General features: G+C 52.6%; 9 protein-coding genes across 9 annotated transcripts; 7 read left to right on the top strand and 2 right to left on the bottom strand.

Annotated features, from left to right (window-relative positions):
- Positions 1-719: 719 nt before the first annotated feature.
- Positions 720-1,254, bottom strand: ASPVEDRAFT_34220 (putative L-PSP endoribonuclease family protein Brt1; the record flags this gene model as incomplete). Its single annotated transcript, XM_040810834.1, has 3 exons — positions 720-786; positions 855-1,012; positions 1,093-1,254. 3 exons carry the CDS (start codon positions 1,252-1,254, stop codon positions 720-722), a joined length of 387 nt encoding a protein of 128 aa, XP_040673807.1.
- Positions 1,255-1,769: 515 nt separating this feature from the next.
- ASPVEDRAFT_143335 (alpha/beta hydrolase) lies at positions 1,770-2,914 on the top strand (the record flags this gene model as incomplete). The annotated part of the gene is made up of 2 exons (XM_040807903.1): positions 1,770-2,176; positions 2,251-2,914. The coding sequence occupies 2 exons, from the start codon at positions 1,770-1,772 to the stop codon at positions 2,912-2,914; spliced, it is 1,071 nt and encodes a 356-aa protein (XP_040673806.1).
- A 2,291-nt stretch (positions 2,915-5,205) lies between these two features.
- chiA1 (class III chitinase ChiA1) lies at positions 5,206-6,353 on the top strand (the record flags this gene model as incomplete). The annotated part of the gene is made up of 2 exons (XM_040805582.1): positions 5,206-5,620; positions 5,662-6,353. Coding segments are annotated over 2 exons (1,107 nt in total), but the record flags the coding sequence as incomplete, so codon positions are not given.
- Positions 6,354-8,216: 1,863 nt separating this feature from the next.
- On the top strand, positions 8,217-9,011 carry ASPVEDRAFT_34217 (uncharacterized protein; the record flags this gene model as incomplete). Its single annotated transcript, XM_040810833.1, has 1 exon — positions 8,217-9,011. One exon carries the CDS (start codon positions 8,217-8,219, stop codon positions 9,009-9,011), a length of 795 nt encoding a protein of 264 aa, XP_040673804.1.
- Positions 9,012-9,234: 223 nt separating this feature from the next.
- Positions 9,235-10,794, bottom strand: ASPVEDRAFT_142948 (uncharacterized protein; the record flags this gene model as incomplete). Its single annotated transcript, XM_040807881.1, has 1 exon — positions 9,235-10,794. The coding sequence occupies one exon, from the start codon at positions 10,792-10,794 to the stop codon at positions 9,235-9,237; it is 1,560 nt and encodes a 519-aa protein (XP_040673803.1).
- Positions 10,795-12,131: 1,337 nt separating this feature from the next.
- On the top strand, positions 12,132-12,743 carry ASPVEDRAFT_89272 (WW domain-containing protein; the record flags this gene model as incomplete). The annotated part of the gene is made up of 1 exon (XM_040818567.1): positions 12,132-12,743. The coding sequence occupies one exon, from the start codon at positions 12,132-12,134 to the stop codon at positions 12,741-12,743; it is 612 nt and encodes a 203-aa protein (XP_040673802.1).
- Positions 12,744-12,968: 225 nt separating this feature from the next.
- On the top strand, positions 12,969-14,255 carry ASPVEDRAFT_47231 (uncharacterized protein). Its single transcript, XM_040813731.1, has one exon. The coding sequence runs from the start codon at positions 13,368-13,370 to the stop codon at positions 14,178-14,180; it is 813 nt and encodes a 270-aa protein (XP_040673801.1). The 5' UTR covers positions 12,969-13,367; the 3' UTR covers positions 14,181-14,255.
- Positions 14,256-15,994: 1,739 nt separating this feature from the next.
- ASPVEDRAFT_143307 (uncharacterized protein) lies at positions 15,995-17,140 on the top strand (the record flags this gene model as incomplete). Its single annotated transcript, XM_040807902.1, has 1 exon — positions 15,995-17,140. The coding sequence occupies one exon, from the start codon at positions 15,995-15,997 to the stop codon at positions 17,138-17,140; it is 1,146 nt and encodes a 381-aa protein (XP_040673800.1).
- Positions 17,141-18,139: 999 nt separating this feature from the next.
- Positions 18,140-20,194, top strand: ASPVEDRAFT_34212 (putative chromatin assembly factor 1 subunit A; the record flags this gene model as incomplete). Its single annotated transcript, XM_040810832.1, has 3 exons — positions 18,140-18,826; positions 18,915-20,035; positions 20,095-20,194. The coding sequence occupies 3 exons, from the start codon at positions 18,140-18,142 to the stop codon at positions 20,192-20,194; spliced, it is 1,908 nt and encodes a 635-aa protein (XP_040673799.1).
- Between the last annotated feature and the right edge of the window lie 826 nt (positions 20,195-21,020).

Genomic DNA, 21,020 nt, shown 5'->3' with positions numbered 1-21,020 from the left:
GCGAGGCACCCTCAAGTAGGGTCGGCAAGGAGCTCAACCTCTGGGATATCTGGCTGCAACAACCGCGTGGGCATTATTGCATCAGATGCAGGTGCCATGGTCAAGCCTGGGGCTTCGAAGCAATGTAGGAACCGAGACAGCAATTAAGTGGTAGAATGTAGGAGCGCCGGCGGGATGATGGGAGGTCGAGGGATAAAGAAGGGAGGGGGAGTGGAAGGGAGTAGGAGGGCACGTGATGCAGGCACCAAGGGGTTTTCGCCAACTTTTCGGTGTAGGAGTTCCTCTCTCCTGTTTGAACTTGGAATTTCCAGGGGCTGCTGCAAGGACAAGCTCCTATTGGAATCTGCCCGATACTTATAGAGCCGGAGTATGAAGGGCCAAAACCAGCTCAGTCGGTACCTCCTAGCAACTCGCGAATCACGATTGTCTGCCAACACACGAGTCTTAGGCCAAAAGATAAAATATTTTGTCAAGGTAAATACTATGATGGAGCGGGCAGAGGTGAGGCCTGGGATTTGGTGGGTTGGCTTTGCTCTCTTTCGGAACTGCTCAACGATCTACTCGGTTGCTGACGGCTATCCGATTCACCATTTCGACGGACTAAAGGACCAGAGTTACTTGTGGCACTTCTTATACTTCAATCACAAGCCAGAGAATAGGACTAATCAGCAGGGAGTGTGGAGCCGTCTCTATTCGGAGGGTGCTCGATAGGTAGGACCTCACAGATGAGCTGTGCACTCAATCTCAACATCCGTATTCAGCGGCAGCGTCTTAACTGCGACACACCTGCAACCAAGATGAATGGTATCAATTGTTTGACCTCCAGATAAGAAGGACGAAGGAAGGGGACTCACGTCCGACAGGGTTTAACATCCCCCCAGTGTTTCGTATACTCTTCGTTCATAGCCGTGAAATCATCCATGTTCGATAGAAACACATTCACCTTGACGACCTTTGTAATATCGCTTCCGGCTTCTTCGAGAACCGCCGTGAGGTTTTTGATACACTGGGCCTGCATTACGGGGAATGTGAGCCCAACTTCGTCATCCCCGTGCATATCGCAAACTCAAAATGCATGGGAGGGTTCAGTACCGTGTGGGCCTTGACGTCGCCATCGACAAGCTTCCCTGTTACAGGGTCCATGGCGACAGCACCGGAGCAGTAGACCATGCCGTTGCAGACGATGGCCTGGGACATGATCCCGGGGAGGGGCGGAGGGGCTTTGGACGTGAGGACGGGGTTTTTGGAAGCCATTATGGACGAAGCGTATATCCGGAAGGCGTGCAGGAGCAATATTCGAGGTGCTGGAGAGTGCTGGAGAGGCGGTCATTGCACTTTATGGCCGTGGTGAGTTGTCATGCAAGGACGTTGCATTCGGAAAGCTGAAACCCCTCATTTGGGTTCCTTCACTCTCCCCCTCACCAGCTTGGGCTGGCCGGCTTATCGCCTCTCCCCACGACGATCGCCACAGAGAGTCGTATCTTGGGCCTTTGCGATAAGCCAATTATAAAGCACGGTAACATAGAGCCCCTCTTGCGGTTCCCTGGTTGCACCCAACTTGGAGCGCCTCCAACGGCAAAAGAGGTGGGGTGAATTGGCCACTCCCCCTTGCATAAGACACGAGGCAAAACCCAGATTTTGACTCTCGACAAAAGTTCAAAGACCATCCGTTTCACCGTCTGGCTATCTTATAAATGCTTCTTTTTTGCACCGTTGAGTTCCATGAAGTAGACCATCTCAACCGCTAATTCCCTGTACAATCGAGAGCGATGTCTGTCTCCCACGTGTCACCCCCATATCCGCTTCATCCGTCCATCCAGGACCTTCTAGATCCCGAATACGTCGCATTTTATAATGACCATGTGATCGATAAGCAGCAGGTTCACCTGCAGCCCGTCGAGGACTCACGCACAAGCGGTATTCTAATCCCCGGCGGTGGGCCTCTCATAGACGTCGGCAAGACGACCGACATCACCATAAAGCGACGGGAAACCGAGGGCCCAAACGTATCTCTCCGCGTATTTACACCTAGTGGGGAGGCGCCACTTGAGGGATGGCCAGTGATGCTGTACTTTCATGGAGGCGGCTGGGTGCTGGGGGACATCGAAACCGAGAATGTGGTGTGTACAAATCTGTGTAGTAGGGGAGACTGTGTAGTTGTCACAGTTGATTATCGGTATTTATTCCTCGCCCTTGTTTTTCAGTGCATCCACCGTACGGAATTTGTTGCGTGACGGCTGACATGTGTAGACTTGCACCGGAAAACCCATGGCCAGCGGCCGTACATGATTGTTGGGAGGCACTTTTGTGGTTAATATCGGAAGGACCGGCCACTCTGGACATCAACACCAGCAAGATGGCAACTGGTGGCTCATCGGCCGGCGGGAACCTAGCTGCTATCATCACACATAAAGCGCTCACGTTATCACCGCCCGTCAAGTTCCTCGCGCAGTTGCTCTCCGTCCCAGTAACGGATAACACAGCGACAGTATCGAACAACGACTCTTACAAGGCCTATGAGTTCACTCCCGCCCTGCCGGCCGCGAAGATGCTCTGGTACCGCAATAATTACCTGCCAAAGGAAGAGGACTGGCCTCACCCCGAGGCGAGTCCCTTGTTTTATTCCGGAGACTGGTCCGCGTTACCCCGGGCGTTGGTTATGGTCGGCGAACTGGACGTGTTGCGGAGCGAGGGGGAGCAGTATGCCGAGAAACTGAAGCAGGCTGGGGTGGAGGTCGATTTGCAGGTGATGAAGGGAATGCCGCATCCGTTTTTGGCAATGGACGGTGTGCTTAAGGAGGGGAAGAGATCGATTACACTGATGTGTGATTTGTTGAAGGAGGTTTTTTTTAAGGGTGTTTACCATGGAAATTGTTCTCACGTTGGAGCTCCTGCGAAGGCACATAGACGATAGATTTATGATAGTTGCATGCAACAGCAGTACTATATGACGGTTACCACAGAGTAGACCTGGCTGTCAACGGATGCGTGAGAATGCTTTGCTCACGGCACTTTGGGCTTGTAGGTAATATCAGGCCATTCAGTCTGCATGATCAGTGGCCAGCGACACAGGCACGTTCGTGGCTGCGGTAATGCCACGAGCCGTGCTACGTTATCCCAGTTTTAGTGCAGGACAATCAACCGAGTCAAAGGGCCGCGCTGTCATAACTGCGGTATGTTGCTGCATATATTTTGAACACGGAGCATGTCAGCTACCTTCCTAACAAGGAATGAGCTCGACCCAGTTTAGGGCTTTGGGCCCCTGCAGGTACGAGTCGACCGGAGTACGATTATGACTCCCAATAAATGTTATCTTTCCTCGCGCGTGGGCATTTGTGATACTGCGAGATTGTGACAATTTTACCTCGTCATAAACCGGATTTTGCGCCCACGCTTCCAGTATCAGGCTAGTGCAGGCCCATGTGGATGACAATAGCGAGCATCTTTCAGAGCCTTGGAACATTATTTCAAATTTCGCGGATGGCTCGTAGTCGTGGGTGACTGAATGGTGTCTGATGTTGTCTGGGTACAAGGCTAAAAGCCCACAAACGGAACCACTTCCGGTCCACTCAGTCCTTTCTTGTCCTGTCCCCGGGCGAGCCCATGGTCTGAGAACGAGATAGTTGGCAAATTAGGCACTTGCATGCTCTGCCTGCGTTAGCAGCGATACGGGTCCAATGAGGCTGATGACCAATTTAACTTGAACGGGTCTTTGGATTTGTAGCCCAATGACAGCCATCTGTTGTCCGGAGGGCGATTTCATCAACAGGCCAAGACAGGCGCTAACGAAGGACCCCTCTGGTTAGCAAGGAAAAAGAGAAATCCAGGTTGGGTCACAGGCACACAGATAAAGCTTGTTACCAAAATTGGTATGATTAAACGATACCGGACTCTGGAGACAGATGCAACCTCACCTCCTCGCCTCGCGCTGCTTGTCAGAGAGCCGTTCTGGGTCCTGGAATTACCGTGGGTAATCCATGGCTTGTTTGGTACTATGTAGACTGGGTAGCAGGCAGTAAATAAAAGATCCGGCCGGAACGGTACTGAGTATCCAATTGTCGAATCACTGCCTGCCGATCCGATGATCCGGGTGCAAACCGACGGGAGGTTTGTGGGTGAAGTCTGACGCTGTTGATCGCATCCAAATAAATTGTCTGAGTGGGCGACCGAAGGCTGACCGGAGGGGACCCCATCACCTGATTGGTGTTCCTGGGCAGGTGATGCATTGGCCTTCTCCATCGAAATCTCCACCCACTTCCACTTCCACTTCTCCCACTACTCGACGCTACGCTTAGCGAACCAATTCATCCGCTAAGCATCAAACCAGGTCAGAGCGTGCCCGGACCTGTCCGTGGCGAAGTTGGACTTGAACTTGGTGGCAGAAGTGTAGCTAAGACTTCAAGTACGGTGTTGGCGGAATGCCCTCAGGAACTCCAGACAAGCCCGCTGTCGATGGTAACTAACGCTCGTGCGCAGGCCAGGACCTTTTACTTTCATGAGGCTCTCCCCTGGCTTGGAGTTGGAGGCTGTATGTTATGGCTGACCCACCTATCATGGACAACCCAGGGACTCGCTTGTGAATTGGGCTCACTGGCGAGTCTATCAGAGACTAGGCCACTAGGCTTTTGCCGGATCTCTCCCGCCGAATGATACACCGTCATTTCAGCCTCCAGGAGACACCGAGTCCGGGTAAACTGGGCCTTGGGGTGTGCTGTGCCGCCGGCCAATTTTCGCCTTGTGCTCTCATTGTGTAGACGCTTACCACAAACCTGGTATCATGACTCCTGAGCGTGGCCCACGGGATGCCACACGCCAGGCCAATGACCTTGAGGCTCTGTTATGACTTAGTTTGTCTAATTTTCCAGCAGATTAAAGCCCATATATCACTTGCCTTCGTCCCCTGGTTCTTGTAGATTCTTTCGCCAACCTGTCTTTCGTTGTAGAGCCCGCACCAGCAGACGTCTGTCTGCGTCCTTTCTTTATTGTCATTGCTATCCACTGGTTCCTTCCAGTTGTCATTCACTTCATACCATGGCGAAAAAGCTACTTTCCCTCGTTCCGGCCATCTCGGGCCTGGCCTCATTTGCGTCTGCTTTTGTCCCCGAGGCCAAATCCAATCTCGCCGTGTACTATGTAAGAATTTATTTTGACTGAGATCGAGTTCAACACACTGTGCTAACCCCTGTATAGGGCCAGGGTCTCGCTCAGCCTCGTCTTGCCGAATTTTGCCAGGACACGACTTTCGACATCATCAATATCGGATTCATCAATACCTTCCCAGATCAGGATCCACTGACCGGCTTGCCCGGCAGTAACTTTGGCAACCAATGTTGGGCTGATACCTATATCGTCGACGGTGTCCCGTCAAAGCTGTACTCGCAATGTCCTAACTTGGTGGAGGACATTCCCGCTTGTCAGGCAGCTGGCAAGAAGATCTTTCTGTCCCTTGGTGGTGGATATCAGACTTATGAGATCGACACTATTGATTCCTCTACCAAGTTCGCCGACTGGCTCTGGGGAGCGTTTGGTCCAAAGACTGATGCATGGGAATCCGCTGGCAGCCCTCGCCCTTTTGGCGATGCTGTCGTGGATGGGTTTGACTTCGACATCGAGTACAACGGTAGCTGGGGTGAGCTATTTCTATAAAAGAAAGCCATTAAGTCTGCATTCTAATTTTTACAGGCTATGCCAACATGATCAAGAGGCTCCGGAGACGCTTCGAGGAGGTACCTGAGCGTAGGTTCTACATCTCCGCCGCCCCTCAGTGCCCAATCCCCGACGAGCAGCTTGGTGTCGCCATCGCCAATTCAGTCATCGATTTTGTCTGGGTTCAGTTCTACAACTCAAACCCTTGTTCCGCCCGTGACTTCGTGGCTGGTTCAAAGAACGGCTTCAACTTTGATGAGTGGGTTCAGGTTATCAAGAATGGTGCCAACCCCAATGCGAAGCTCTACGTTGGTCTGCCTGCTAGTGCGCTTGCAGCAAACCTAGGGTACTATTTGACCCCTGAAGAGGTTCAGCCCTTGGTCAAGAAGTACATGAACAAGTATCCCGAAACTTTTGGAGGTATCATGCTGTGGGAAGCCACGGAGTCAATGAGAAATCAAATCGATGGGGTTAGCTATGGTGAGAAGATGAAGGAAATCTTGTATGACCTTGATCCCAATCACCCTACACCAACCCCTTCGCCTACTCCTACCCCAACTCCTACGCCCACCTCGACCACGACAACGACGCCTACTACTTCCACTGTTTTGACCTCTTCGACTACGTCTAGCACTTCAACTTCTTCCACGACCAATTCTACCCCGATCCCTACTCCTTCTACAACCACACGTACCCCTACCCCCTCTGGAAGCCCGTCAGGATCTAGCACCTCGACTTCGACAAAGACAGCTTCGGCTTCGGAAACCAGCAACACCCCCTCAGTGACTGCTTCGGGGTCGAGTATTTCTGTGTCCTCGAGCTCCCATGTCCCCACATCCACCCCTTCAGTGTCCGCATCGAGCTCTGTTGTATCTTCAAGCACGACTGTGTCAAGCTCTCCCGTAATCCCAAGCCCCAGCACCTCTTCCCATGCGTCTCATTCGACCTCTAGCACCAGCATTCCGTCCAGCACACCAGGTGTCTCGAACACCCCGTCAGCAAGCATTCCAATTGTTTCGCCTTCATCATCGACATCGACCGAGACAACTGTAACTTTGACAGTGTTCCCGACGCCTAGCTCCTCTCGCGTGCCTACCCCATCAAGTTCTGTTCCAGGCCCCAGCACCGACTGCACAGAAACCGAGACCGACTCTACTTCTTCTGCAACGTCTCAGACATCCAGCACCTCGACGAGCAGACCTGTGATTCCCACAACTTCGATCTCTAGTAGTAGAAGCACTATTTCGACATCAACAACAGTGACCCCCACACCGAGCGTGTCCGGAGTGCTAACTCCGTCTGAGACAACCTCCTCGTCGCAAACTACTGACAGCGACTGCGATGAGACAGCTACTGCCTCGAATCCAACCGAGTCGACCGTGCAACCCACCACCGAGCTTACTACTAAGCCAACCGACACTGGAACCGTCACAACTCAGCCCACCACTACGGAGCCAGCCACTACCACGACAGTTATTGTGACTTCATACACGAGCATTTGCCCGACAGGGTTCACTACGATTACCACCACGATTACCTCAACTTACTGCCCCGGAACGGCATCTGCCACTGCCACAGGAACTGATATACCTGGTTCTGTGCAGCCCACAGACATCCCCGATGGATGGACAACCACAGTGACGGTCTGTAACGTATGTGCTGCGACCCCAACCACGGTCACCCTGACTCTGCCACCCGCAGCCACAACTGGAGAGTCCACCCCTGCACAGCCTACGGACCTCCCCGCCGAGGTTCCATCTGACGGTAGTGACACAACTATCCCCGGACCCGAATCCACGATCGGAGAGTCTCGCCCCGCACAGCCGACAGGCAATAGCCCTGTTGGCGCACCCTATCCTGGTGAAGGGGACACAGCCATCATCGGACCTGGATCCACTACCACAGTTGTCGTTGTCCCTGCCTACCCAGACTCTACCAGCAAGCCTGTAATTGGCGGTGTCAGCAGTGCCTATCCTTCTTCGACCTTCTATGTCCAGCCGTCCGCCTCCCGGGTTCCTGTGGCGCCTACCGGTACACAGGGAGGCGAGACCCCTGTTTTCACAGGTGCCGCGTCTCGTGTTTCCGGCTTGGCGAAGGGAGCTTCTATGCTCATTGCAGCTGCGCTCTCTGTGCTTGTCGTAATGTAAATTTATCCTTCTTTTCGTGATGATTGATGCTATATGACCGAGGTTGTATCAGTGTCGTTTTATTCTATGATGTTGATGTAATGTCGACTTTTGTGGATACGTTAGGGTTTTACAATCAAATACATTAAATGTACTTTATCCTAGAGCAGATTCACAGTTTTCTGTTCGTAATTCTGTGCCTCAATGATGAAGAGTCGTGTTTGGCCGTGTTTGTAATACTTAGGGCTGAGTTAGTGGCTTTTTGCAGCCTTGTTGCCTAATTTGGTCTCCTGACATTCCTCACCTGCTGCGCCACTTCTCTTCTTTCTTCTCCCCTCCTCTCTTTCTATGTAGAGTCCTGGGCTCTCTCTGCCCCTCATATCATGATTCTACTGGCCCTCTACTGATATTGAGGGTTTTGACGCCTTTCTCTTGATATAATTAATGGTTACCAGCGACACCGTCTGTGCCGCACTGGACCATGGCGGGGGTGTTCGCTTCGGTTCCCAAACCTTCGCCATTTACTCCTGCGCGCCCCTGCCGCCAGGTTTCGAACATCTCAAGCAGAATGTTGCTCTTCATACCAAGCTGAAAGCGTCCGTATCGCGAGTTTGCAGGACGCTCCCCATTTATGTGAATTTGGACGACCCCGAAATAGCCCAGCTAGCTTCGCTGCCAGTGTTGTTGTCCCCCACCCAGCCGTCAGCCAGCACGATCTATCAGCTTCCGTGGTTCCTGATCAACGCGGCAACATTCACCCAACACTGCGTGATCGGAAGAGGATCGGCAGTGGAGTCATTACTGGTCATCTTGCAGCGACCATGGTGTGTTCTCGAGGTCTGCTGCACCGATATCGAGACCGTTGCGGCGGTGCGGGAATTCGCCCTGCTAGCGGCTCAAGCAGACCCTGACAGTTACTCTGCGGCAGTTCTACTGCTTTCTCATGAGTACCGAGCGAGAATATCCCCGGTATTAACTGATATCTTCCACTCCGTTGATCCTTGTGTGTCGCGTTGCTCAGAGAGGGCACTTTGCGATGTTTACGCAGCGACAACTCTTGTGCACTCGTATAATCGGTTCTGGCTGCCGCTGGTCTGCAGTTGCGCGGTTTACTTGGACATTTCTTTCTCCGAGGTGGTACGGCGGATCCGCGATGATTCGGGTGATGGATCTGACTGTCGGGGCTGGATTAGCCTATATAGAGGGTTGCTTGGGAGAATTGGCGATTGGGTGACATGATACCTATAGATATTCTTATAGAACACTGATTTGGAAACTGAACCATTAAGCTGCCATCGTCCCATTATATAATAATACTCTGCAACTACAAGACTAGACCATGGCTTCTTGAGAATCTCGAGTTATAGACAATTTACAAACTATTCGCTATAAGCGTTCGTATCATATCATTCATAGCTCATTGCTCAAACATGCAACGAGTCCAGGAAAGCATCAGAGCCATCTACCATGACTTAACAAGAGTCTCACTCTGCGGCGTCGCTCCGCCCTTGTCCATGTCTGCAATCCATTCTTCTACAGCTCCACGCATCTGCTCGACCAACCGTCCAGCCAAACCTTCCGTCCCCTTCCTCGCAGCCTTCTTCGCTTCTTCATCATTCTTGCCCCTCTCCGCTTCTTCACACGCCGCCGCCATATAGTCAGCATAGTAAACCTTCATCTGATTCCTAATAGCGGCCCTTTCCACGTCACTATGTAGAGCACTTCCCTCTTCCTTCTCAGCGCCCTTTTCAACCTCCTTCTGGTACGCATTAATCCGGGCCAGGGCAGGCTGCATCGCACTAAACGCCGGCATGTTCGGGAGCAAGCCCATAGTAATCCAGTCGAATCCCTCAAGCCGACAAACAGGGGTAATCGCCAAGGTCGCATAGATGATACTCTCAGTGCGCTTCTCTTTGTTCGTCAGCAGCGCATGCGGCACAGCCCCCTTCGCCTTCGTCTGCAACCACCGCGAGACCTTGGTCGCGACGATCTCCGCGATGGTCGCGTACACCAGAACAGCCAGGAAGGCAAGCTGCATATATCCATGCATATTGACCATGCACGCAATTGACGAGAACGCCGCCAATGCACCCGTCACCATGAACGCCCAGTGCAGCGTGGACTGGATGAGATTCGGCTCGTACTTCCACGTTGTACGCGCCCAGGCCTCCATATTCTTCTTCGCGCCCTTGAATATGACCGTCCCGCCCTCTGGGCGCTCGTAGGCTGCATACCGCGGCGTTTCCTCCTGGTCGATTGCCGGTGTCGACACCCGCACCATAGGCATGAAGGTGATCAGCGCCGACGCAATCCAGTGACTCCCGTACAAGAAGAAGAGCGTAAATGCCCAGACATCCGCAGCCAGAATGCCAATCAACATCGCGGCCAAAATCATCCCGCCGTTCGCCAGGATCAGCAGGTAAAGCGCCAGCCGCGCAAACATCCACCAGCCCAGCCCCGGGTCCAGGCTCAGCTTGTGCCTCTTTTCCCTCGCCATATCGCCGACCTCGCGCGGCGTCCGGGCCACCTGGTCGATGTGTACGACCATAAAGTCGTTGCCGGGGTTAATGCCCCCCGACCGGAAGGAGATTAGGTTATTCAGCCACACGTTGCTGAAATCCAGCGGCAGCTCGCGGAAGACAAAGTCCGAGCGCACGGGGATCATGGTGATGTACTTGGCGCACATTTTGATCGGCGCCGAGAGCGACTTGGACGGGAGGCCCGAGGTCACGTACTCGACGAGCATTTGCATTGCCGGCAGCGTGCCCCCGATCATGGACATGTGCGGCCAGTGGAAGGTGTCCTTGTCGAACTGGACGTAGAGCTTCGCGGCGCTGGCGGCGGCGCGCGGGTTCCCCAGCACAGCGGCAACGCCGAGCGGGTCGAAGGATACAGAAGTGTCATTCTTGAGGGTTGCTTTGGGCCCGTCCGATGAGAAGGGGTATTTGGCTTCAGCTACGGATGCGAGCTGCGAGATAGCGGCGGTGCGGAGCCATGATTCTGTGGTAGGAGAGCGCCGCATTACACTGCTTGAGCTGTAATTGTAATTGCAATTGCAATGAGAATGGATTTGGCTCCACTAGAGGCAAAGCTTATATACAGCGTATATGAACCATGGGAGAAAAGAGGATTCATCTGACGCGGCAGAGGGCTGGTTTGATGTTTGCTGGCGCTAGGCCAAGTCTGCAGGAATCGTCGGTGCGGCTGAGCTGCATGTGCACCAAACTCTTTTGGGCGCTGATGTTCCTGTGGGCCGTTATAAGAATAAAGATATTTTAAAATAATAATGAAGGTATTTCGTCAAATAATGAGTCCTGGTAGAGGTGTATAAGTATAATGGAAGCATTCAGTGAACACGGGGAAGCTCAAGACAGGCGTCTGATTGGCGGGAACTATATATCGAGTGTTTCATATAGTCAAAGTGATGAATATTGCTGATACTCACTCCGTAGTTGAGCCAGTCTTCCCTGTCTCTTTATAATACATCCCTGCCCGATGATCTGGTGCCTCCTTGTTCATAAACATCTCCCGCTTCCCTTTAAGCCCTTCCAGCCCAACCTTCCAGGTCCATAAACTACTTGCATCAATTGTTGGTTGACCGGCCCGTCTTGGCTGACCCGGCATGCCGATAAATCCACATGGGAGTAAATGAGTGCTGGTCTTGTTTTTTCACAGGATATACTTAAGCAAAGTCTACTCTCTAATGGTTTATCTCTTGGCCCAGGTAAGGCGTATCTGCAATCCTGCACGGCCCTACCAGAAAAGCCTACAAGATCTATTATCCACAACTCAGCTTCCCTCGCCTTGCCCCTGAAAATCACCAACAGTTAGAGCTACCGGCGCCGACCGAACCAGACAACGAGTCAATAACAAAACATCGTGTTGCGGCTGTGCATCCAGCTATAAATCACCAATTGATAACGTATAACAGCCAGATGCAGTATTGACCTGCAGCGCTAAACTCGACCCACCTGTTAGCAGAAGTTTGGGGGCCCCATTCTCGGCTTTCACTGGGCCAGACGAGTTAACCAGCACAGCCTTTTTGCAGCCCCCAGGCCCAGTGGACCCTTAATATTCATCATTGAGCACGCACAGCGGCTCAGTCTCCATATGTCATAGGCGCAGTTCCCGTAAGCCAGTTTTGGCCCGTTGATGCTCAGTCAGTATAATCATTTCTTTTCAGGCCGGGCAGGGTCTGGGTCTGTCGCGACTCGGGGTAGTTCAGGTTGTCCTGACTCGACTCCCTGATATTTAGAGATGGCAGCGTCCTCGCTCTCTTGTGACAATGGCCAATTCGCAAGCAGCTCTTTCTTCACTTTCCATACCTTAAACCTACCTTAAACCCCTCCAACCGAAACAATGGGCTTCCGCGACCTCCTCGAGTCCAAAATCGACTCTAAACTCCACCGCAAGACATCCAGCACCCAAATCCAACCCGAGTCCGCGCCGGCCCCGGCTTCGAGCAGCTCATACTCGTCCGGTCCTCCGCCGCCTCCGCAAGTCCCTTACCCATGGGCTCCGCGATGGGACGAAAACTACCAGCGCTGGTACTTCTTCAATGAGCAGACGGGAGTGTCGTCTTGGGATGTCCCGTCTCAGGATCCATCCTACGGTTATGGTGCGCCGCCTCAAGCTCCAGTCCCTGCTCAGGGCCGGTACTATGAGCAGCAACAGCCAGAAGAGTCAACGCAGAAAAAGGACGGTGAAGCCGAGAAGGGGTCTGGGGATTTGAAACCCGAAAGCAAGACGAAGAAAAGGCTTAGCACTCTCAAGAAATTGGGCAGTAAGGTGAGGAAATCCCATCATAAGAAAAAGAGCAAGGGAAAGAGTAAGAGCAAGGGAGCTGGAGAGGGAGAGGGAGAGGAGGAGGAAGAAGATGAAGATGAGGATGAGGATGAGGATGAGGAATCGGGGTCAGGGTCGGAGTCAGAATCAGAATCAGAGTCGGATGACGATGACGATGACGAGTGATGTCGATGTCGATGTTGATGGTGTTTTTAGGCTGTATCCCTCGGAATTGAATATGCAAAGAATACCCTGTGCATCTTGTTGATTCCTGAGCCACGGCCCGGAGCCAGTTGGTTCCCCGCACGTGCCCGGACCTCGGCTGCGGAGAGCTCTCCCCGTTTATAACTTTATATACCTCTTCCGAATGTACTTCAACCGTTAATTTTTTAAACAGTGTAAGAGGGCAGATTCTCATCGTATACAATGTCCGCGCAACTACCACTAGCCGGCGTCCGCGTCGTTGAATTGGCCGGCCTGGCACCCGGTTCGTCAACATCTCTACCCCACGCAGCAACAAGTTACTGACAGTCTCGGACAGGCCCATTCGCCGGCCTCCTTCTCGCAGACTACGGCGCATCAGTGCTCCGTATCGACCGTCCCAAAGCCGTCAGTGCCGACCAGCTAACCCGGGGCAAGACATCCATCACCCTCGACCTGAGAGACACTGCCTCACACCGACTCTTGCTGGACCTCTTGTCCAACGCCGATGTCCTCATTGACCCCTTCCGCCCAGGCGTGCTGGAACGCCTCGGCCTCTCACCCAAGGATGTCCTGCTGAAGCGTAACCCAAGGCTTATCGTCGCCCGCATGACCGGGTTCCGCCGCGACGGGAAATACAAGGACATGGCGGGCCACGACATCAACTACATTGCCGTATCCGGCGTGCTGTCTATGCTGGGACGCGCCGGCGAGCGGCCCCACGCTCCAGGGAACATCATCGGCGATTTCGCCGGCGGCGGTGCCGTCTGCTTCCAGGGGATCCTGCTGGCGCTGTTGTCGCGTGCCAATACCGGCCGAGGCCAGGTCGTCGAAGCAAACATGGTTGACGGCTCTGCATATCTAGCGGCCATGCCGCGGTTGAATCTGGAGACGCCACTTTGGAGTGGCCCCCGCGGTACAAATATGCTTGATGGCGGGAGTCCGTTCTACGATACCTACGAAACCAAGGACGCGGGGAAGTATTTCTCGGTGGGCGCGTTGGAGCCGCAGTTCTACGCGGCCCTGATCAAGGGTTTGGGGTTCCAGAAGGGGGAGCTGCCGTCGCGTGACAACCGCGATAACTGGCCCGCGCTCCGGGAGGCATTCACAAAGCGGTTCAAGGAAAAGACACGGGCGGAGTGGGAGGCCGTGTTTGACGGCACGGATGCCTGTGCGGCGCCCGTGCTGGAGCAGTCTGAGTTGCGGCAGGCGGGCTTTGAGCAGCGCCCCATTGTGCATTTGTCTGATACCCCAGCCCGACCGATCGCAGCGGAGGATGGCGGATGGGAAGGGGGGATCCTTGCGCCAGGAACCGGGGGTGATGAGACCTTGAAGACATGGTTGGGATGGGAGCAGGGCCGGGATTATGAAGTGAGGAAAGACGGAGCGCTGGTACGGCCGGATGGCAAGTCAAGGTTGTAACGTATAGTACTGTATACCCGAGTCATGTTGTTGCCGAAAGCCCCAAAGAATGTTAAAATTGTTAACATTTCATAATCCGTATGTAACCCTGGTTGGTATTATTTTCCGGTTCGGTGCTCCAGCTGATCCACGGGCCGACTGAGACAATCGGAGCAGAGCTCCCCTTTGTGTGGTCTATGAGCATCATCGCGGGACAAAGCCCCAGAAGTCGCGACTCGCGGGTCAGCCGCCCGAGATGGAGAAAATAAATTAAGACATTATTAGACAAAGCCCGGGCTGAGCTGAAGATGAATGTCTCACGTCAAAGCAATCAGCCACAGGTGAAAGTAACGGTTGAAGGAAGGTTACAAACCGGCGCCAAATCCGGAACGTGGATTCGATGTAACTCAACACATGATAGACTTGCGGGGAGTGATTCGTTTTCCCTCAGGAAGCCGTTCTCTTCCTAGCGCGCCTTATTCTGCTGCTATCAATCTTAGTGGTTGGATGTTCATGTCACTCCCTGTCTTCCGGTCTCCGGTTCTAAGGGGCAGAAGGCACTTCCTTGGATGGCGGCGCTGAAAATCCCCGGTGTCAATACGAGCAGCAATTTCAATTCCCCTCAGTCCTCCCCCAGGAGAATGGTCTAACCCTCCTCTCGTTTTGTGATGCCGGATTTCCCGGGCAGCAGTGGGGTTCGACGTCATGATCCAGAGCAGTAGAAACACTTAAAGTCATAAGTGACATAATGCCCACACTTTCTGAGACTGCGAGGTTGAAAATCAGGTACGGCTTCCCTGTCCACTGTTCCTAGCGTCCGGTACGATACCGTACGCCTTGTCTCGGTGCTGTATTGGGGCGTGCACTGTACGTATTGAGATCTTCAAGCCACGTGTGGAGAGTGGCGCAGCATCTCACCTTGTCTGGCTCCTCCACTCCTTGTCTCGGGAATGAGGGATTCCGAAACAGAACAAGACTCGATGTGATCAAGAGGACCGAGAGTGACGGAGTCCCGTGGAGCGAAGCATCATTAACCAGCCACATGACTGGGGGAGACAAGGAGTGGTGTCATATGTGGCTGTGCTAGATCTCGTAAAATCAATCCATGACCATGGCCGGATGTGTATCTCGTCCTGTATCATACGGTACGCAACCATACCCTATCGTTTCTCTCAGCTTCCTTTTCCCTCCCGTTCCTTTTTCTCCGCCATCGCTTCAACTTATCATTCAGCTCAATCCCCTTCCCCTCTTTCCTCCCTCATTCCCAGCCGTACCCGCTTTATATACCAGCCTTGAATCCCCTTCTGGCTAATTGGGATTCTGGTTTGCACGAGCTGCAATTGCTGGCCCGTTATTTGTTATCGCCATTTTCTGCTGCGAAAACCCTCCTTAGGCCCCAAGGTGTGAACAGCCTTAGCTAGCCGCCGGTGTCGCCTTACAGCGTCTCCCCTTTGGCCTCAAAGAGCCAGTCCCTTTCTTCGAGCGAAACGCCTTTGTTGTTCGTTTTGTTTCGAGGAGGGCCCGTGTCCACTAGTTGCACGTTTCCACCTTCCGCACGTTGCGCATCCTGCGAGGCGTATCCTTCACCTCGCTCCGCCCGCCGGAGTTGCATATCTGGTCCTCGTACGACGCCAGACGCCGCTCGTCTTCGAACCGCTAACTTGTCCACCTTTTTGGATTGTGTTGCGAACCATAAGCTGGACCTGGAATATTCCTTTAATTCAATTCCGACCAGTCGCTCAAAAAAAAAAAAAAAAAGCAAAACAACCTATCCTTACAACCCAACCGTTTCGATCGGACCCTACATAGCTGATGTACAACACTAGACGCCCACAATGACAGACTATCGATTACCGATTCATCAAGTACCCCAGCGGAAACCGGTCCCTTCCGCCCATGCCGGAACTCAGTTTCAGGGATACAATAATAATGGATACCAGCAACCACAATACCAACCTCGGCCGCCACCTCAACCAGTTGCCGCCCACCCTTCAGTCGCTTCCCTTGCGCACAGCCGAAGTCGGACGTCTTCCTCAAATGCCTTGCCGTACACAGGACATCAACAGCAGTATCAACAGCAGCATCAACAGCAGCATCAACAGCAGCATCATCAGCCGTATTCTACCGGGCCTTCCCCACAGCACAGCATGACTGTGCCGTACAACCCCATGGCAAGACGCTTGTCGAGTGCGACGACATCCACAGCCTCCACGGGCAACAATCCGGGCGCGAATCCTGATATACGGCGAAGCTCGTCCGCGCGGTCAGGCAACTCCCAAAGCAGCTATGTTGCTCTGCTGCGTCGACAGAAGGCAACCGTTTGGTGTGACCGTGCGCAGCCGGAGGATCCTCGCTTGCGACAACAGAAGCTCGTAGATAAAAAGCGAGCATACCTTGAAGTCCACGGTGCAGGCGCCGGGCGTGCAAGTACCCTTGGAAGCGGGAAAGGCAAGCATGGTTCTAAAGTTACGGACCTTTCCCCTTCTGCACTCGTTGGTGCGACCGTCCCAGTTCGACTAAGTGCCAACGAAGTTGGAGATGCGGACGAAGATGCGCACAGTGAGAGGGACTTCCCTTACCGTCGGACTGGAAGCGGACGAAGCTCTCTGGGTAGTGGCCACCGTTACCCAAGTGGCTACCAGCGAAATACGCAGGGCACTATGGGCAGTAACAACTCCCCGCCAAACGAAAGGACCGATCTACCGGGCGTTTCCGAGGATCCCGCCATGGATCACCCACAGGAGCAGCAAGATGCAGCTCCTGCCAAGGACGAGACTGCCACAACCCATAGTAGGAACAGTGAGCAAGAAGATAACTTTGGAACAGTTGGGGATATGACCGCCCCGAGTGCTGCGACTATAGCCGAGCAAAAGGCCAAGAAAGCAGCTGAACTTCGGCGTCGGGGTAGTGTGGACGATCGAACGACCTCCATGACCAACGTACGGCTGTTCGTCGCAAACCCAGATACAGATAGCGACTAGGGGAGACGACCATTGAAAGTTTCTATATTCCGTCGTCCGTTGGGACTTGACGATTATATTTCCGTCAATACTTGCATTTTACCGAGTTTTCAGCATCTTGATATCCCGCGCCATCTTTCTCTTTCGCTTTTGCTTCACCTGTTTTTCACCTCATTACTCTTCTTTCGACCCGGTGTCTGGAAATCTATTCGTGTCAAGACCAAAGCATTTGCATGGACGAAAGGAGCCGCGACCAATATGCATCAGCTGAGCATGCTTACACTGGGAGATCACCTGCCGTCGGGCTAGTCCTGACTGTCTGGTTTGTGTGTGATTTATCAGACGTTGAATGTCCCCGCTGTATCGGTATTCGTTGCACCGTTAAGGCGTCTTCTGAGGGAGTACCAATAATAATAATAATATCTTGTACATACATACGGAGTACTCATACCAACATAACAATTTTGAGCCTTGAAAGCATTATGCCATTACCTTTCCAACAAGTCCTGCCTTTATTCTAGTAGCCGCGCTTATATCGTATGAATACTAGAATACTGAGACATATTACTTTTACCTTAATCAAAAGAGGAATGCTACAAAGCCTAGAGATGCCGTATTAAAAATGCTTCAAGTGTCGTTAACTAACTAACTATACTGCCTTGATTATATTATATAATATACCACGTGATGGCGCCTACGCGAGGCAGGCGCGTGAGGGCCTCAATTAACGCGTCGTCCGGACCTCTGCTCGAAGATCGGCCCACCCTGTTCCTTCCGTCCTGGTTGAATTGGAACGCAATTCCAGTCACTCTTTTCGATTGTTGTTTATTGTTGACTTAAGTGTTCACCGTTATTGTCTGATTATATTGTTGTTTAGCTTCAGTCTCTTGCTGTTTGTCCAGACGGTTTGTATTCACTCGCGTGACAGTGGTCTCTTCACGCCCAACCACAAGCACAACTTCCAAAAATAAACCGTTCCCTTCCGCTCCCTCCCATCTCGAACGAGGAAAAGCGAATACCATGGAAGTGTCCATCTCGATGGACCCCAATTCAGCACCTTCATCGACATCCGCACCATTCCCCTCCACGCACACACAGACTCAATTATCGCCGAGCCAGAAACGATCAGCTCATGAAACCGATACAGCTACACCTACACCTGTCCCTTCTTCAGGGCAGAACGACTCGGCTGCGACGTACGTCGATGATAAGGAAAATAGGATGGATTCTCTAGATATGAAGACTGCCGAACACAGCGTGACCATGGCTCCAGCCGCGGCTGTGCCGATTCAACAAACCAGTACCGCGGGGAGCCCACCGGCGTCAAGTAATAACACGGACCAGACTCAACAACCCTCGACTGGGAATGGCGGGGCTGGATCCCCTCCTGCAGCGAAAAAGAGAAAGCTGTCTCCTGCTAGTCGGGAGGCCAAGCAGCAGGAGAAAGAGGCCAAGGAGCGTCAAAGACTCGAGGAGAAGGCTAGGAAGGAGGATGAGAAAGCCAAAAAGGAAGAAGAGAGACGAAAGAGAGATGCTGAGCGGGAAGAGGAGAAACTGAAACGAGAGGAGGAGAAGCGAAAGAAGGATGCCGAGAAAGAGGAGGAGCGGAAAAAACGGGAGGAGAAGAAGAAGGCCAAGGATGACGAGAAGGCTGCTAGGGAAGAAGAAAAACGCAAGAAAGACGAAGAGAAGTTGAAGAAGGAGAGGGTAAGTTCTTACACCGCACTATTTTCTTTTGTTTTCTCTCTTCGTGTATTTGGCGAATATTGCTTTGGAGTTACTAACTTCTGGGCAGGCACAAACCAAGTTGAATTCCTTTTTCGCTAAGCCAAAGACACCCGGAGATCAGCCTCTCTCGGTCGTTGGCAGTTCGCCCAAGAAGCCGTCCGGCAATGGAGATTCTGCTGGCCCATCCGAGACGGTCGAAAAGGTATCCGATTACAGACGAGCGTTTCCGGACTTCTTCCTACATCCACATACCTATGTGGCGCCTCAACACAGATTTGAAAGAGATGCTGAAGCATTGGCTCATTTACGAACAACGGTTGACTCGTCTTTCAACAAGGGATCTGCTGAACAAATAGCTTTTCGCCCGTCAGAGTTATTTAAGCTGATTCCGTACAAAAGACGACGGGGATGTCAGAAAATGTCGGTCAAAGACATTCTGCTTCAAATGCAGAGCTTAAGCGACCTGCCAGAAACCTCGGAGGCTGCTCGAAAGCTGCAGGAATCCCTGAAGCAAGTGAGGATGAAGTCTCTAAAGTTTGGGGAAGACGTCCGCCCACCGTATCAAGGGACTTACACCAAACATCTGCCCAAAGAAAAAGGAGCTAAACTAATGCGCAACCCGTTCCGTCGTGAGCTGCCTGAAGTTAATTATGACTATGACTCCGAAGCAGAATGGGAGGACGCCGAAGAAGGAGAAGAGCTGGACTCTGAAGAAGAGGATGAGGGCAGTGAAGACGGAGACGAAGACATGGACGGCTTTCTGGACGACGAAGATGACCACCTATCAAACGGCAAACGGCGTCTACTTGTGGGCGATCTTGAGCCAGTATGCTCCGGCATCAAATGGCAGGACCAGGAATCCGACCCAGACCTGCAGAACTACAAAATCGAGACGATTTTACCGTCTGTTACATTTCCAATCGATCCGTTTTCAACGTCGTACTGGCAGAAGCCAAAGGTTCCAGAGCCGGGACAGACCAACGGCTTGGGACAACGTGCAACCTTGCATTCATTCATGGGGAACCCAGCACATCAGAATTCGGGATCCTTGGCGATGCAGGACGGGAATGCCGTGGCCGCCGGCAAGTCCAAGCGGGCGTTTCCGGTGGAACAACTGGCCGAGTTCAAGACCGTTGTTGAGGGAAGTGATCTAACCAAGACGGGCTTGATCGAAATCTTGAAGAAACGGTAAGCAATGCTATTTGGCCCTAATAATTGGATGTCGCCAACTAATCGTTTTTGTCCAGGTTCCCGAAAGTGTCCAAAGGCACACTCAAAGACACTTTAGACTTGATTGCGACTCGGGTTGGACAAAAGGAAGCGGACAAGAAATGGGTCTGCAAGTAGTCTAGAGCCTGCACCTAGGACAACGGACAACAAATGACAGTTCAAGTTCGCTTGACGCGAAGGGTGAAGATGAATAAATCCTCCACTATCATTATTCTACGACCTATATCACTAGTCATGACTCTGCAACTACGGTATACTGCAGTGCCCTGGTGGGAGACTGTGGACCCACCAAATGCGAGATGGTGGTATAGCAGTGAGACTGCATTCCCAACTCCAAATATCGACCAGGTTGACACGGCCGCGCAAAAAAAAATTCAACAGCGACTCGGTGGTATGGAGTCGTACTTACCTGTCGAGGAGAGGGGCACACAGCGCAGGCCGTGGAGTGTACCCCGCCGGTTGAAGCGATGGATCGATGCGAAGATGGAAGGAATGTGGCGGGGGACAAGCGCAAGCTAGGAGCAGATCTACCCTTACTACATAGAGAAATGGTCGATGGGGAAATCGACATAATGAGACACGTGCAGTAGCCATTAATACAGTCTGATTGATTCCACAGGACGCACTCGGGAGCGTACAGTAGAACCATGGTAGAACACCTCGGGAGATCTGGGGGTGAATCTTGGAAGCGGCGAATCAAACCTAAATGCGGACGACTGTTTCGACTGAGGCGATCGTGTTTCAGCGCAAGAATGCGAAGTCGAGTCGAGAAGAGCAGACGAAGCACACGAAGCGAGTGGGAGAACAGCAGAGCAATCCGATTCCAAGTTCTGGATGGGAGATTTTCGTGGACGAGCAGAGGCGCGAAGGAGGGCGGGCGACAAATCAGAGCGGCGGGGAGGCTTCATGCATGCAGTGCCAACGCATCACTTCTTCAATGTTG

The sequence above is a fragment of the Aspergillus versicolor genome (genome assembly GCF_001890125.1).
Source record: "Aspergillus versicolor CBS 583.65 unplaced genomic scaffold ASPVEscaffold_14, whole genome shotgun sequence".
Taxonomy (NCBI): Eukaryota; Fungi; Ascomycota; class Eurotiomycetes; order Eurotiales; family Aspergillaceae; genus Aspergillus; species Aspergillus versicolor.
The sequence above is the reverse complement of the archived record's forward strand: the minus strand, read 5'-3'. Positions and strand labels throughout refer to the sequence as shown.